This window comes from Myxocyprinus asiaticus, chromosome 41, assembly GCF_019703515.2.
Source record: "Myxocyprinus asiaticus isolate MX2 ecotype Aquarium Trade chromosome 41, UBuf_Myxa_2, whole genome shotgun sequence".
Taxonomy (NCBI): Eukaryota; Metazoa; Chordata; class Actinopteri; order Cypriniformes; family Catostomidae; genus Myxocyprinus; species Myxocyprinus asiaticus.
In genome coordinates this window covers 31,246,038-31,261,558 of record NC_059384.1, presented here as the reverse complement: position 1 = coordinate 31,261,558, position 15,521 = coordinate 31,246,038, and the positions used below count along the sequence as shown (strand labels likewise).

Genomic DNA, 15,521 nt, shown 5'->3' with positions numbered 1-15,521 from the left:
CGTGCTGGAATACAGCAGCGCGAGCATAGACACTCGAGTACCTTAAAGGTGCCTTAATATCCTAACTATACAGTATGTGCACGGTAACCTTTTGTAATATTTGGTTAAATGCTAGAGTTCACGAATGGTTATTCTGTTATTTGTCGGGAGTCGGGACTCAGGAATTAAGAATGTTTACTGACATGGATGCATCAAACACAATCTCAGATAGCAGGGAATAAAGTGCACAGTGAGCTATGAGCCTAAATAGCACAATACATAGATCTTCAAATGATAAAATCACATTAAAGTCGAACAAAAATAATCTGTCACTGCCTGCAACATAGCAATCTTAATCAATGGAATATGCGTATCTCTGCCCGGGCAGGTTCACTTTCCATGAGGCAGCACACACTACGGTTTATAAACCTCTTTGGGATGCTTTGATTTTTAAATGATTCCGCATTTAACTTTTGTAATTATTGTCTGCACACCAGAGCAAAAAGGGGGGAAGAAAAAAACATTGGCTCACCGTTTATCAAGCGCTGAAACTTTGGCAGGTGAAAAACAATCTGGAATCATGTGTAACAGACACATTAAGTCCTCCTTCTAACCTGAACTTCAGAATGTTGATCTGTGACACCTGAGCTGAAAAAGCTTGATGCATCGCAACAAATGGTGAAACAGAACACAGGTGTCTTGAGATGCGTTAAAAAATATTGAAATTCTTTTTAAGTTAACAGTGTCTAAAAAAATGCAACGGTCCTGCGCGGTACGCTGAAAAAAGTGAGTTGTGGCACAACAATCAAAGATGTCTGTCCAGTGCGTGATTACATGGCCTCGATGCACGTGTGAACAGCCCGTAACTCGCCCTATATCCTACTTGAAAAAATTAATCAAACCTGGCCCAAAACCTGTAGGTTTGTCGGGTACCGTCTGAAGCAGATCGGGTTAAAGACCTCTAAACACGTGCAGAACAACTGAATAGTAATTTTGGTATTTGAAAACCATGCACATCCCTATTAATAACACATGATTTTGGATCGGTTCATAATTAAAAGGTACACATAACTGGCCATGTAAGACATTGCTCCAAACTCTTCTTCCGTCAATTTGAAAAATCCAACCAAATTTGGCTCTCTAGTCAGATGATGGAGCATTATGAAAAGAAGTCAAAATATTTAATATGTAGTTAAAAGGGTACATGAGGCAATCCGACAAGTTAAGAAATGGTCCTTGGGTTTAAAATTATCAGTGCCAAAGACAAATTATATTATTTTCACAAAGAAATGGCATAAGGATTACATAACCTTGAATTTTATGATCAGCCATTGAAAAGATTATCAGAATTTAAATACCTTGGTTTGTGTTTTGATCAGAGGTTGAACTGGAAGAGGCATATTACTAAAATTGAAACAAAGTGTAAAAAAATATATATATCAATTGTTTGTGTGCACTTGCCAGCTTGATTTAGGGTGCTAGCCGCAGCTCGTTATTAGCTATCTATCAATCTTCAATACGTTCCAGTATGGATTATGGGTGCATAGTTTTTGGATCGCAGCTAATTCAGTCTTGAAGAAATTGGATGTGATACAGTCTAGAGCTTTAAGAATATGTTGTGGAGCAATTAAAACCTCACCTGTTGATGCGATTGGGGTAGTAATGGGAGAGATGGCAGTGGATTTGAGAAGGGAGAAACTGGCAGTGACTTATTGGGTGTGTTGTCAAGGATAAACATCAAACCCGCAAAGTACTGGAGGAATGTTGGGAATATAATTGTAATGGAGGCAACCGCTTGGGATGTAAATGTGGACAATGGGTCAAGGACTATGGCCTTTATATGTTTTTTTTTTTCTCCTGTTGTGTCTGGTACTCCACCTTGGAAGACTACGGAGCCTGTTGTAGATCTGGGCCCATATTCACAAAAAAATCTTATGGATAAAAGTACAACCCCAATTCCAAAAAAGTTGGGACAGCATGAAAAATGCTAATAAAAACAAAAAGGAGTGATTTATAAATTATATTCACCCTTTGCTAAATTGAAAACACTACAACTACACATTATATGATGTTTTATCTTGTGAATTTAATTGTTTTTTTTTTTTTTTTTTTTTTATGTACAGTAATTTCAAATCAGATGATTGCAACATGCTCCAAAAAAGTTGAGACAGGGGCAATTTAAGACTAATAACAATTTGATGAGTTAAAATAACAAGGCAATGTGAAACAGGAAATGTTAAACAGGTGAGGCAATCGTGTCATAGTATATAAGGAGCCTCCAAAAACAGCCTAGTCCATCAAGAGCAAGGATCATTCAAGACTTGTCAATTTGCCAACAGATGCTTCAGCAAATAATCCAGCACTTTGAGAACAATGTTCCCCAAGACAAATTGGAAGGATTTTGGGCATTTCACCCTCTAGAGTGCACAATATAGTTAAAAGATTCAAGGAATCTGGTCAAATCTCTGTGCATAAAGGGAAAGAAGAAAACCACTTCTGAATGCGTGTGATCTCTGATCCCTCAGACATCACTATCATAAAAAACATCATTCATCTGTAATGGATATCATGAACATGGGTTTGGGATTACTTTAGTAAACCTTTGTTAGTCAACACCATTCGCCACTGCATCCACAGATGCAAGTTAAGAATTTATTATGCAAAGCAGAAGCCCTACATTAACACTGTCCAGAAGCACTGCTGACTTCTCTGGGCTCGGTCTCATCTTAGATGGAAAGTAGAACAGTAGAACTGTGTTTTTGGTCCGATGAGTCCACATTTCAAACCGTTTTTGAAAAACACAGTCGTCGTGTTCTCCGTGCCAAAGAGTGAAAGGACCATCCAAGCTGTTATCAGAGTCAGGTCCAAAAGCCAGTGTCTGTATGGGCCAGGGGTGTGTCAGTGCCTATGGCATGGGTAACTTTCACATCTGTGAGGGCACCATTAATGCAGATATTCCACTTTTTAAACTTAACAAACTTGAAATGGTGGTGTTTCACAGTGGTAAACATTCGACTGCGCCAGCTTTTTTGGAGTGTGTTGCAATCATCTGTCTGTCTGTCTGTCTGTCTGTCTGTCTGACTGACTGACTTCTGTATTGTAGTCTGTCTTAGCTGACAAATAGCAGTTCCCTGTCTACCATTCACTGAGGGCGATTTACAGTTTTTCTCAGTCGCTTTGGTACATTTCTCAGATCACAATTGAAATTCTCAAAATGACTTGTTTAACCTCCACAACATCTAGTCACTTGTGCACATCATAAAAGCAATTTCTCATTCTTTTTAACAAATTGCCAATGTTTTGGTACATTCATGCAATTGATGATGTACAATTGTTTCCTACATTATCAATTGCTTATGTAATGTTGAATAAATATATTATACTGGTTCTCTGTTGAATAGTCTTACCCCCAAAAACATCTAGGCATTAGTTCATTGCAAAAGTCATTAAATGCAAAATGGTTGAACCAGTTGTGTTAATCTGTCAAGCCTATTTTCTATACATTTCTATTAGACTTTTTTTTTTGTAAATGTGTCCTGAATTGATGAATTGCTGTCATGTGAATCTTGTACTTCACTAATGAAGGGGAATGTGTGAAGCGTTAGATCAACCAAAGATCAACCAATTCCCTAAAATAGCTCAGAGGTGCATCTCATGAACCTTCAGTTGGCAAGCATATATACAGTTGTGCTCAAAAGTTTGCATACCCTGGCAGAAATTGTGAAATTTTGGCATTGATTTTGAAAATATTTAATGAAAGTGATCATATGAAGCCATTTATTATCACATAGTTCTTTGGATCCTTTTTAAATCATAATGATAACAGAAATCACCCAAATGGCCCTGATCAAAAGTTTACATACCTTTGAATGTTTGGCCTCGTTACAGACACAAAAGGTGACACACACATGTTTTAATGGCAATTAAAGGTTAATTTCCCACACCTGTGACTTTTTAAATTGCAATTAGTGTCTGTGTATAAATGGTCAATGAGTTTGTTAGCTCTCACATGGATGCACTGAGCAGGCTAGATACTGAGCCATGGGGAGCAGAAAAGAACTGTCAAAAGACCTGCGTAACAAGGTAATGGAACTTTATAAAGTTGGAAAAGGATATAAAAAGATATCCAAAGCCTTGAAAATGCCAGTCAGTACTGTTCAATCACTTATTAAGAAGTGGAAAATTCGGAACCTCAGGAGAAATACAGGCTGCTCTGGAAAAAGACGGTGTGGTTGTTTCAAGGAGCACAATACGACGATACTTGAACAAAAATGAGCTGCATGGTCGAGTTGCCAGAAAGAAGCCTTTACTGCGCCAATGCCACAAAAAAGCCCGGTGACATGCCTCACAGCTTCTGGCACACTGTAATTTGGAGTGACGAAACCAAAATAGAGCTTTATGGTCACAACCATAAGCGCTATGTTTGGAGAGGTGTCAACAAGGCCTATAGTGAAAAGAATACCATCCCCACTGTGAAGCATGGTGGTGGCTCACTGATGTTTTGGGGGTGTGTGAGCTCTAAAGGCATGGGGAATCTTGTGAAAATTTATGGCAAGATGAATGCAGCATGTTATCAGAAAATATTGGCAGACAATTTGCATTCTTTTGCACGAAAGCTGCGCATGGGATGCACTTGGACTTTCCAGCACAACAGTGACCCTAAGCACAAGGCCAAGTTGACCCTCCAGTGGATACAGCAGAAAAAGGTGAAGGTTCTGGAGTGGCCATCACAGTCTCCTGACCTTAATATCATCGAGCCACTCTGGGGAGGTCTCAAATGTGTGGTTCATGCAAGACGACCAAAGACTTTGCATGACCTGGAGGCATTTTGCCAAGATGAATGGGCAGCTATACCACCTGCAAGAATATGGGGCCTCATAGACAACTATTACAAAAGACTGCACGCTGTCATTGATGCTAAAGGGGGCAATACACAGTATTAAGAACTAAGCATATGCAGACTTTTGAACAGGGGTCATTTCATTTTTTTCTTTGTTGCCATGTTTTGTTTTATGATTGTTCCATTATGTTATAACCTACAGTTGAATATGAATCCCATAAGAAATAAAAGAAATGTGTTTTGCCTGCTCACTCATATTTTCTTTAAAAATGGTACATATATTACCAATTCTCCAAGGGTATGCAAACTTTTGAGCACAACTGTAGACAGAGCACAACACAGTGTTACAATTTCTGACAATGGAAGAACAAACAAGGAAACGAACAGGGCCAACAGCTGGGAAGAAGAAGAGGAGTACGGATGTGTGGTGAAATGGTAGGGAGGTAAAACCACAAGCACATACTCAGATGACCCTGCTGGCTGCCATGGATGCAGCATGTGAGGACATCACAGCAGACGCCTACAGAGGGTGGATAAGATATTCCAAAAGGTTCTTTCCGTGCTGCATTGCAAGGGCAGATTTCCATTGTGATGGGGATGAGAATCTGTGGCCCGACAGACCGGAATGTCAGGACGTGTAGAAAGACAGCACTGTGATTTCCAATACAGCGCTGCATGTACAGCTCTGCCTAAGGGGTGTTTCCTATGTTTACCTTTCTAATATTGTAATTTTTTTTTTCCCTCTTTGTGCTGTAAAACAGTCTTTTCTGTATCACAATGACATTGTACTGTCATTTGTTGACAGACCAACAGTAAATGCGCAAATGTAAATCCTGTCCAGCCTCTTGCAATCAATATCTCACATACAGTGTTGTGTAAATTTGTACTGTTGAAATTGATATATGCCATACAGAAAAAGTGCATCCTTGTGCATTTTCAAACATTGTCATCAAAACCGTAGCCATAGTTTACATCAGGAAATACTGACAAAGCACACTGTTGTACTGACAACATGGCTAAGCATTTTGACTATCTTGTTTGTGAACAATGACACAAGGACTTGTCATTCTGATGGCACTGATATGTTCATTGGCATAAATATTTACTTTTGAGAGATGAACTAAGGATTTTGAGCATGCTACAGGCTTTTGCATGTAATACATTGTGTGGTGCTGTTTGCACTAATTGTTTCGAGAAATGCACTTACTGCTTTGCAAATGCTAAGGATGATTCGAGAAATGTACCAAAGCGACTGAGAAAAACTGTAAAAGAGCGTGCTAATAAAACATGGTGTCATCCATTGCAAAGAGGTCAACTCCGCCTTAATCTTATTTTAAGATTTCCTAAGTAAAACTTGCTCTTCGCAGTTTTGTGAATAGGTTTTAAACAAAAACTCATAGCTACGAACTCTTTGGAGAACTCCTAGTGGTAGATAAAGATCTTTGTGAATACGGGCCCTGAGCTTTTTAGAAGCTCGACAAAATATGGAAGAAGTGTGTAGTAATGGAGTGCACTTTTAAGTGAGAGATTTTATTCATTCCTGCAGATATTTACAGATGGTTCCAAAAAAAAAGAGTCAATCAGAATGGTGGCATAGGAATGTGTGTCATTTGTTTAAAATGATATATGGACCTGTCTGTTTATACTGAAGAACTAACTGTATTAATTATAGGTTTACAATGGGTTGAACAGGTTAAGCCAGATAAGGTGGTAATTTGTTTTGATTCTTCTTCTACTTTAAAGACTATGTTGTCATCTAGATCAGATAGGGATGATCTATTAATGGAAGTATACTCACCATTACACAGATTACAGAGATTCGGTGTATATTTTTATTGGGTGCCTGCACATATTGGCATGCTAGGGAAAGAGGTGGCTAATAGATTAGCCAAAAAATAAAACATGTAAAAAGCACTAGACAACTAAAAATGAGGTAAAATCCATAATAAGGGAAAGGTTAAGAAATAAATGGCAGGTAAGATTGGACAGAAGCAGCAGAAGTATGTGGCTTTAAAATACTATGCACTCAGTGGTGAGGGAACAGTACATGGGTGGGAATAGAAGGGATGAGGTTTTATTAACTAGATTAAGATTGGGTCAAAGATGCTTGAAATCAACTTTGGCAATTATGTGCAAACATGAAAATGGGATGTGTGATGGCTGAGGTGTTTTAGAGAATGTGGAACATATATTGTTGGTATGTAGTTAGTATAATGTTTATTGAAGTAGTTTGTTTGATTGTACACAGAGTAGGCCAGTGAGTGATGTGGATATTTTGGGGGCAGTTACAAAGGATGCACAGGTGTGTGTGGATAATCAGAATCAGAATGAGCTTTTTTGCCAAGTGTGCTCACGTACACAAGGAATTATTATTATTTTTTTATTTTATTTTTTGGTGATAGGAGAAACAAGTGCAAACAGAACATTGCAGTGAGACACAGAATATAAAGTAAGGTAAGAGTATAAATAGACATACAGAAAAAAAAAATAGGACATATAACTTAGAATGGCACATGTACACGTGCAAGGTAGGGTTATGTATTTATTGAATTAAATCTGAGTGAATTTACATATGTACATGACATATTTATACATTATTGCACTATGGGAGTCCTGAAGGCAGTAAAAACTGGTGCCTGGATGTCCTGGCGCTGAGTGCTCTGTAGTGCCGGCCAGAGAGAAACAGTTCAAAAAAGGAGTGGGCAGGTTGTGTGGGGTCCAGAGTGATTCTACCTGCACGTTTCCTCACTCTGGAGACCTACAGGTCCTGTTTTGAATTTTGTGTTATGTGTTCGTGCAGCTTCCTTGTTTTGTTGGGGTACTATGTTTATGTCTAATTGTGCAGCAGCATGTCATACATGCTAGATGCAGCATGTCTTGTGTTTTGTCTAATTGTACAGCAGCATGTAACACATGCTAGATGCAGCATGTCTTGTGTTTTGTCTAATTGTACAGCAGCAGTAGCATGTCAACATGCTTAACTCAGTATGTCTGTTTATGTTCTAGCAGTAGTAAGTCTTTGTACTTGCTCTGCAGCAGCAGCTTAGCAAATCTAGTCAGTCAAGACCAATATCCTATCAATATGTCATACCCACATTAACATGCTAAATCTTTCAGAGAGTTGTCATGACTGAAATTTACTGTAGATGTTTGTTTAAAATATTGCTTTATCTTTATGCTTGTTGGATAATCCGTAATATATATATATATATATATAATTCTGAGCTACACACAATAAACAGAGACTGCAATGCTGCTATCCGACTTAAATTTTAATTCACACATGCACATTTATATGTTAATTAAGTTTACACTTTTGTCATATTGGCTTAACAGACTCACTACTGTGTTGTCATTTTAGATATATTTAATTTAAATATCGCTCTATCCCTATGCTTGTTGTTAGATAATCAGTCTAACGAATATTTGTTCTATTATTTTGTAGAATTCATTTTGAAGTCATTTTTCATGCCTTTCCGGATATGGTATTCAGCTTCGGGCATATCCCTACTGTGAGCTATATTCCAAGTCTTCTTAATCCATACAATATCTCTGTGTGAGGAACAGACTAAAATTAGGTTGCTTGAAAATCATATTCAGATTTTTTTTTTTTTTTCTTAAATTTGTGTTCCATGGATAAAAAAATAACAGCATACAGGTTTAGAACAACATTTAGGGTGAGTAAATAATGACAGAATTTTCTGTTTCAGTGAAAATTATTGTAATATTGATGCTCATTCATGCTGTGACTCTTTCTGCTCTGTGTTGTTACAGGACATTTTTCAAAGTGATTGGTATGCACTGCAGTTTAACACAGTGATGAGAGAGATGTTCAGAGATATTAATGGAGTGATCTACTTAGATGTCTGGCAGATGACTTCCTGTCACTATCTACGTGAAAACATTCACCCAGGTCCTGTTTTCATTGCTAATGAGGTCGACATGTTACTCTCATATATCTGCCCTACCTGAAACACCAGACACAATATTATAATGTGTGTTAATAACTTGATTCAAACAGTATGATGCAAATTAAAATTAGGAGACTTGATCTGAGAGAATTGGTGTAATTTACTGTATAATCTCAAAGCGCATTTGAAGTAAATCTCTATCATCACTTTTTTAATGATCATATTTATCTTCTTTATTTACAAAACTTAACACCGTGACTTATAAAACATGTTTACTCTGTTTAACAATGAAATGTTATATCTTTGTTTCTGTCACTCTGACATCTCTAAAAAGATTGTCATTAGTCTTATGTGTTATAAATGTTTTTGTTTTTACTTGTTTGTCTTGGGTTATTTCAATTCACATTTTTGCAAACAGTTATGTTTGTTCATCCATAGTTTTAGTGATATTTCATATAGTCTTGTAACACCCGTAAGAACAATACAGTTTTGTTCAAAGATCAAAACATTAATGAAATTAAAGATAAAATAAAAGCAGGACTGTATTCAAGAAATTAAAGCAAGTATTTTCTGTTCCAAAAACAGGGTAACTTTAAGGGTATGTTTTTAACCATAAGGGTTCCCACTTGACTTTCCCTAGTCATGCAATATTACAGAGCTGAGCATAACTAGAGAAATATGAACCATGAAATTTACATGATTTTTACATGACTTTATGAAGATTGTTTATTTCTATGGCTTGTCCATGCATGGGTTCCAGGGTTTACTTTAGGTATGTAGGCCTATGTCCTTTGAGAAGGATACAGTGGGTGTAGAAACATATAAGTCACTCATTTAACAATTTAAAATATGTTTTCACTGTAATGTTCTAATTGCAAAATAGACTGTAGAAGATGAAAGTTGAGTATTTAAATGTAATTTGATACCAAGTATGTGAACACTGATGAAATGTTTTATATTAAAAAAAATTTAACCACACTCAAACGGCCCACCTGTTGGCCAGTGACAGTTAAAAGGTTTAAAATGGGCGTGAAAGACGGCCTCTGTAGCACCCTCATTTACCTCACCTACAGTCACCAAAATTGGTACATATATAGTTCTCATAAAGCCATAGATCTTTCATAATTATAATCATTAGGTCCACCCAACAGGAAGTCGGCCATTTTGGATTTTTTCAATATTGCTGTCTTTGAACTTTTAAATACTCCTCCTAGGGGATTCATGAGACTTTCACCACATTTAGACAACATTATGCCAAGACATTGAAGATGCTAAATTGTGAACAGATTTCTGATATATCGAACGGTGTTGTCATGGCGACACAATAAATACAGATAATATACAGTACTGTGCAAAAGTTTTAGGCACTTGTGAAAACAGTTGCATAGTGTGGATGTCTTCAAAAATAATGCCATAAATAGTTTTCATATATCAGTTAACGTCATACAAGATGCAGTAAACATAAAACAAGCTAAATCAATATTTGGTGTGACCACCTTTGCTTTCAAAACAGCACCAATTATCATAGGTACACCTGGACACAGTTTTTCTTGGTTGTTGCCAGATAGGATGTTCCAAGCATCTTGGAGAATTCGCCACAGTTCTTCTGTCTATTTAAGCTGTCTCCAGTTCTTCCATCTCTTCATGTAATCCCAGACTAACTCTATGTTCAGTGGGGGGCTCTGTTGGGGTCATGCCATCTGTTGCAGGGTTCCCTGTTCTTCTTTTCTGTTCTATTATATCTGCAAAAGGAATGTTTGGGAGTCTAAAATTTATATTTTCTATTGACACACTAAAGCTGAAAATATAAATAACCATCTTAAGACACATGTTTTTGTGAAACACTTTTGCACAGTACTGTATAGTTTTGATCAAGCCGGAAAACTTTCATAATTATAGTCATTAGGTCTGCCCAATAGGAAGTTGGCCATTTTGGATTTTTTGAATATTGCAGTCTCTAAACATTTAAATACTCCTCCTAGGTGATTCATGAGACTGTCACCACATTTAGACAACATTATGCCAAGACACTGAAGATGCTAAATTGTGAACAGATTTTGATATATTGAACGGTGTTGCCATGGCGAGGCATTAAATGAATGGCGAACAATGGGAAAGAGGAAGTGTCACATATTTTCTGTGTTCAATATGTGATTTAGATTAAAATTGAGATGTATGTTTAGTCTTGTGGGCTAATCACATGGATTTGACTATTTTGGGTCACAGCCATAGTGCCACCTCCTGGCAGCAGGAAGTGTGGCTCTTACAACAGACTTTAAAATAGTCCTCTTATATTTACCCAATTGCTTCAAAATTGTTTAGAATAATGTCAAATGCCAAATGCATGTGTCCACCTTGCATTGTTTTCCGAAAGCCAATGGACCAGTTGTGCTTGGGCCCGTCATCACTGCTTGCAGCTATATTTTTCTTTGGATTGCGTTTCAAATGTGGCTGTATGGACCCTTTTCACATGTCTGTGAAAGCGGAAGTCGTCATAGTTGGCTAAACTTGAATGGTGGTGAATGGGGGACCACAGCAAATACAATTTTTGCTTACCCATTTGCTCCAACAGTAAAATCATTGATTATGCTTTCACAGCTTTGCAAAAGAAGATAAAAATACACAGCACTGAATAACAGCAGAAAGAAGCCAAAACAGGCCAAATTGTAACTATTGTAACTGATTTTTAAAACTTATTCCAGGGTAATATAATACAAAGTACAATATTATAAATGTACACTAAATATTTTTAAAATTGGAAATATAAAAAAGTTTGCTACATTTATGTTGTTAAAGATGGCAGAAACCTGTCATAACAGATCTGTGAAAAGTGTCCATTGGAAGGGCTGCACAATGTTGGCCAATCACAACAGTGAGCCCTTAAAGGGCCAGACAGCTTAAAACCAAGCATTTCAGACAGAGGGCCAGAGAAAGGTTGGATAAATTATGACTGCTTTGGTGCAAAAAAAATAAATAAAAAAAAAACATACTAAAACTATAAGTGGACCTCAGGGAAGACAATAAAACTATATATACAGTATATATATATATAAAAAAAGAGTATGTCATGACCTCTTTAAGGATTTGTGTTATAACAGCTACAGAAGGTAAGCCCCCAGAATAGCTGCCAAAGCACACATTTTTTTTATTTGCACCACATGTAATAAGCAGAGGTTGCATTAACTGATATCAACTGATGTCATTTGCCAAAGTAAAAAAAGACAGATAATACCAAATGCTGTCCGTCATATTGAAAAATAAAAAAGATGAAAACCATTTAAACCTAGAACATCCGTTTTCATTTTATTAAGCTTTACGATGTTCCTATCTCATAGAATGCTGTGAGTGAGAGAGTGAGTGCATTCTCAGCAGAGTCACCATGAATAAAGGCACTTTATAATGCAGAGATAGATAACGCAAAGGTACATTTCTCTGCTTAAATTTAACGGAGTGACAATTTGCATTAGGTGTAAATAGCACCTGCCACACAGCGTGACTATTTGCATTCAAATAGTCTGGTGGAAACAGAGAAATTGAAGACAAAATGTATCCACTAGTGTTGATGTAGTGGCATGGGGTGTAACAACGGTGTGGATTTTCTCTTTACTCTTACTCATTTTAGTTGAACATAATAAGCATGAGCTTTGATCCTGAAGGAAACTGCTGCATCACACATTTCTTTTCCTAATTGCACGTTGTGGATGTAGCCTTCTGTAACATGCTTAAGACCTGTTTGGCAACTACTGTATATATTATTACTTCATACAGTGTAGTTACTACATACAGACCCTGCAGAATGTTATTAACTGTTCTTTTATTTTGTTCCAACCAGTTACCAATTGGAAACTAGGCTGCGGAACACCGGAAACGGAACAGAACAAATTTCTGTTGGTCCCTGCTTATAATAATAAAGATGAATACTAAAGTTCATTTCCTCACAGTGATTTGGTTACGGTGAAGGTCGGGAAGTTGAGAGAAAGGTTTGATCTGGGTAAAATTTACTGTGGTTTTACTTCTATTTGCTCTCTACAATGTATGATGTCTCTCTCTCTCTCTCTCTCTCTCTCTCTCTCTCTCTCTCTCTCTCTCATACACACACACACACACATACACATACATGTTACAGGTCCCAGTCATAGGAACTGAGTGACAGATTAATTGTTGCATGAGAAATCAGGAGAAAAGAAGACAAGATACAAATTTGTGGCTTTCCTCAGGCATGGATTGATTGCATCTGAGGGCTGAATGTTTGCGTGCCACTAACATCCGAAAGCAGCGCACCCTTGTGGCTGCAGTAGTACTGACTCATTGAAAACAGCATTTACATAGACTACATAAAAATAGCTCAGTAAAATACATTATTTTTCATACAAAATAAACACTCCTTTTTAAACAAAAATGTGACCATACATTTGTACATAACACGCTCCCCAACAAAATAAAAATGGCTCCTGACATAACAGTTCATTCATTAAGAAAATTCAACCTCAATCTCTATCTTTTTTTTTAATACCCAAACACAGGTATTGGTGGTGTATGTGGAACTGTTTGAAATGGTGGTAGAATGTGGTAAAGTGCAATGAAGTGAGGTGGAAAGTGACACTGAAGACAAAGGTGACATTCCCAAAATGGTATCTGACCCATCCCATAAGCTCCTAAACTGTTTACTGTAGGATATGGCTGTAATGTAGGCTGACCTAACGTATGGTAAGGAACAGCCACATTATAAAATAGCCTAATATGTGTTTTCACTCTTGCTAATGTTATGTTATTTTATTTTATTTTATTATTTATTATTTGTCATTATATAGATCCATTTACCCAGTGATGCAAAAATTGTGTTTTCGGGCATATGCAACACATAAGGCCAGCATACAAAGGGGGACGCCGAATCAACCCAAAAGGGAGGCACTCGGCTGGTAAAATGTTCAAGGTGGACCACCCTTTCTTGGGTTTGAACCAGGGCTTAATTTGTGCTGGATTTGGAATTTCAACTGGCAGCTATTTAAGTGAATCCCCCACAGGTGCTTCATGAGCTGAACTGGGTTTGTCAGATAAGGAAGCCATACAAAACATGCAGCCATAGTTCTACAAAAAGAACTATGGCTCCCCAGGACCAGGGGTCCTAAACCCACCCAAACCCTAAACCTAATCTTAAAGTCTAAATCCTTACCAAAACCCTAAATTTAAACCACAATTTTAATAGGAAAATTACCTTTATGTGAAAGACAGAGAGAGACACAGACACACAGCCAGGGGTATGTCCCCAATAATCAAAATAAAGCAAGTACAACCCCCCTGATGAATTTGGTTTAAATGGTTTTCATCTTAGATATCTGTCAAAATGATGGACAGCATTTGGAATGATCTGTCAAAGTTTTAATAAATAGGCAAATGACAGAGAATTTGGTTAATGCAACCTCTGCATATGCTTACCTGCCAACATCGGATTGTGAGAAAAAGGGGAGATTTTGTTTGCAGGGGTGGGTCAGGTTACGTGGTTCGTATGTGCAAGGAACCCCACCTGGTGGAGTTTCTGGTGATATGTGGTTCATATGTGCGAGGAACGCCAGCTGGCATAGTTTCTGGTGCCCCCCTAGGGTAAGATGGTGCCTCCGTATGGGTAATATGCATATAGGGAGCGGCACTACTGGTCAGTAATACAATATTGAAGATGAAAGCAATGTATTCAGATGACCCCTTACCACATCCTTTACAGTTTTAGCAATAAATGCTTTTTGAATTATTAATAATAAAAAGTGTATATCCTTTCTTATATGAAGAGAACTTTCCTGACCCATGAATTAATATCATTATTTTTATTTCTTTGATGATTTATCTTTATCTTATCTATGTATATAAATATGTGTTGGGACCATGCTACGACCATGTGCAACATCTTATCCAATTTTCATAATAGCGCTAATTTTCAGTGCAATTTTCGTGACAATGGACGTGGGTGGGAGTGCACGCAAACTGTGGGTGTATTGTATGTAAATGAAGTGGCTCAAAGCACAATTTGCTATTTTCCTAAGAATTTGTTCGTTGCGCTAAGATGTTTCAATACCACCTCTTCAATTCCTGGATTTGCAGTTTGGAGATTTCACCAGCAGGTGGTAATAAAGTTCATGTCTAAATTCTGAAAGTACAGAACATCAAATAATGTCCTTGACGATCACTGTTGAAGCCATTTGTTTAAACAAAAAATATGAGATTTGTGTTACATTTTCTAGATTGTCATGGTTTATTATTTCAACTATTATTTTAATTTTAATTTTTATGTTTAAGTCACTACAATAGGGGCCAGTGGAATATGGAGAGAGTAAAATGTTTGGATTTGGTATGATTTTTGACCACATTTTTGGTTTAATTTTTTTGTGTTTCAATAAATGAATTACATTTTTCAAAATCATTGTTGACCGGTAGAAGTGAAGTGCGTGCCAATACAATCACTGTTAATACTAACCATTATTTGTGTCAGTATATGAAAATGATTAATAAAACTTACATTCTCTGTAATTTAACAGAGCCTACATCCATATCCTGAACCACATTTTCCATGCGTATAAAAGGAACGTGTCCCATTAAACAAGGACGCACAGAATAATGTAAATCCATATTTCGGGGTTTATTTTGCAATAATCAGATGACTGCATATAATCCCTTACATAGCACACATATGCTATAGCACACAGTGACTGCGGGTGGTCAGTGGGTGTGCAGTCTGAGGCAGACACTGATGTAGGTAGATGATATAATGTATAAAAATAGCATTATGTAAAAAATGTCTG

At 37.1% G+C, this 15,521-nt stretch overlaps 1 protein-coding gene across 1 annotated transcript in view; it reads left to right on the top strand.

The window, feature by feature from the left end:
• The window catches only part of LOC127431648 (NXPE family member 3-like), a 29,858-nt gene extending 21,067 nt beyond the window's left edge, over window positions 1-8,791 (top strand). Inside the window, exon 8 of the mRNA XM_051682177.1 lies at window positions 8,594-8,791. Within this exon, the coding sequence (XP_051538137.1) occupies window positions 8,594-8,791 (198 nt within the window). The remainder of the gene's footprint in view (window positions 1-8,593) is intronic.
• The last annotated feature ends 6,730 nt before the right edge of the window (window positions 8,792-15,521 follow it).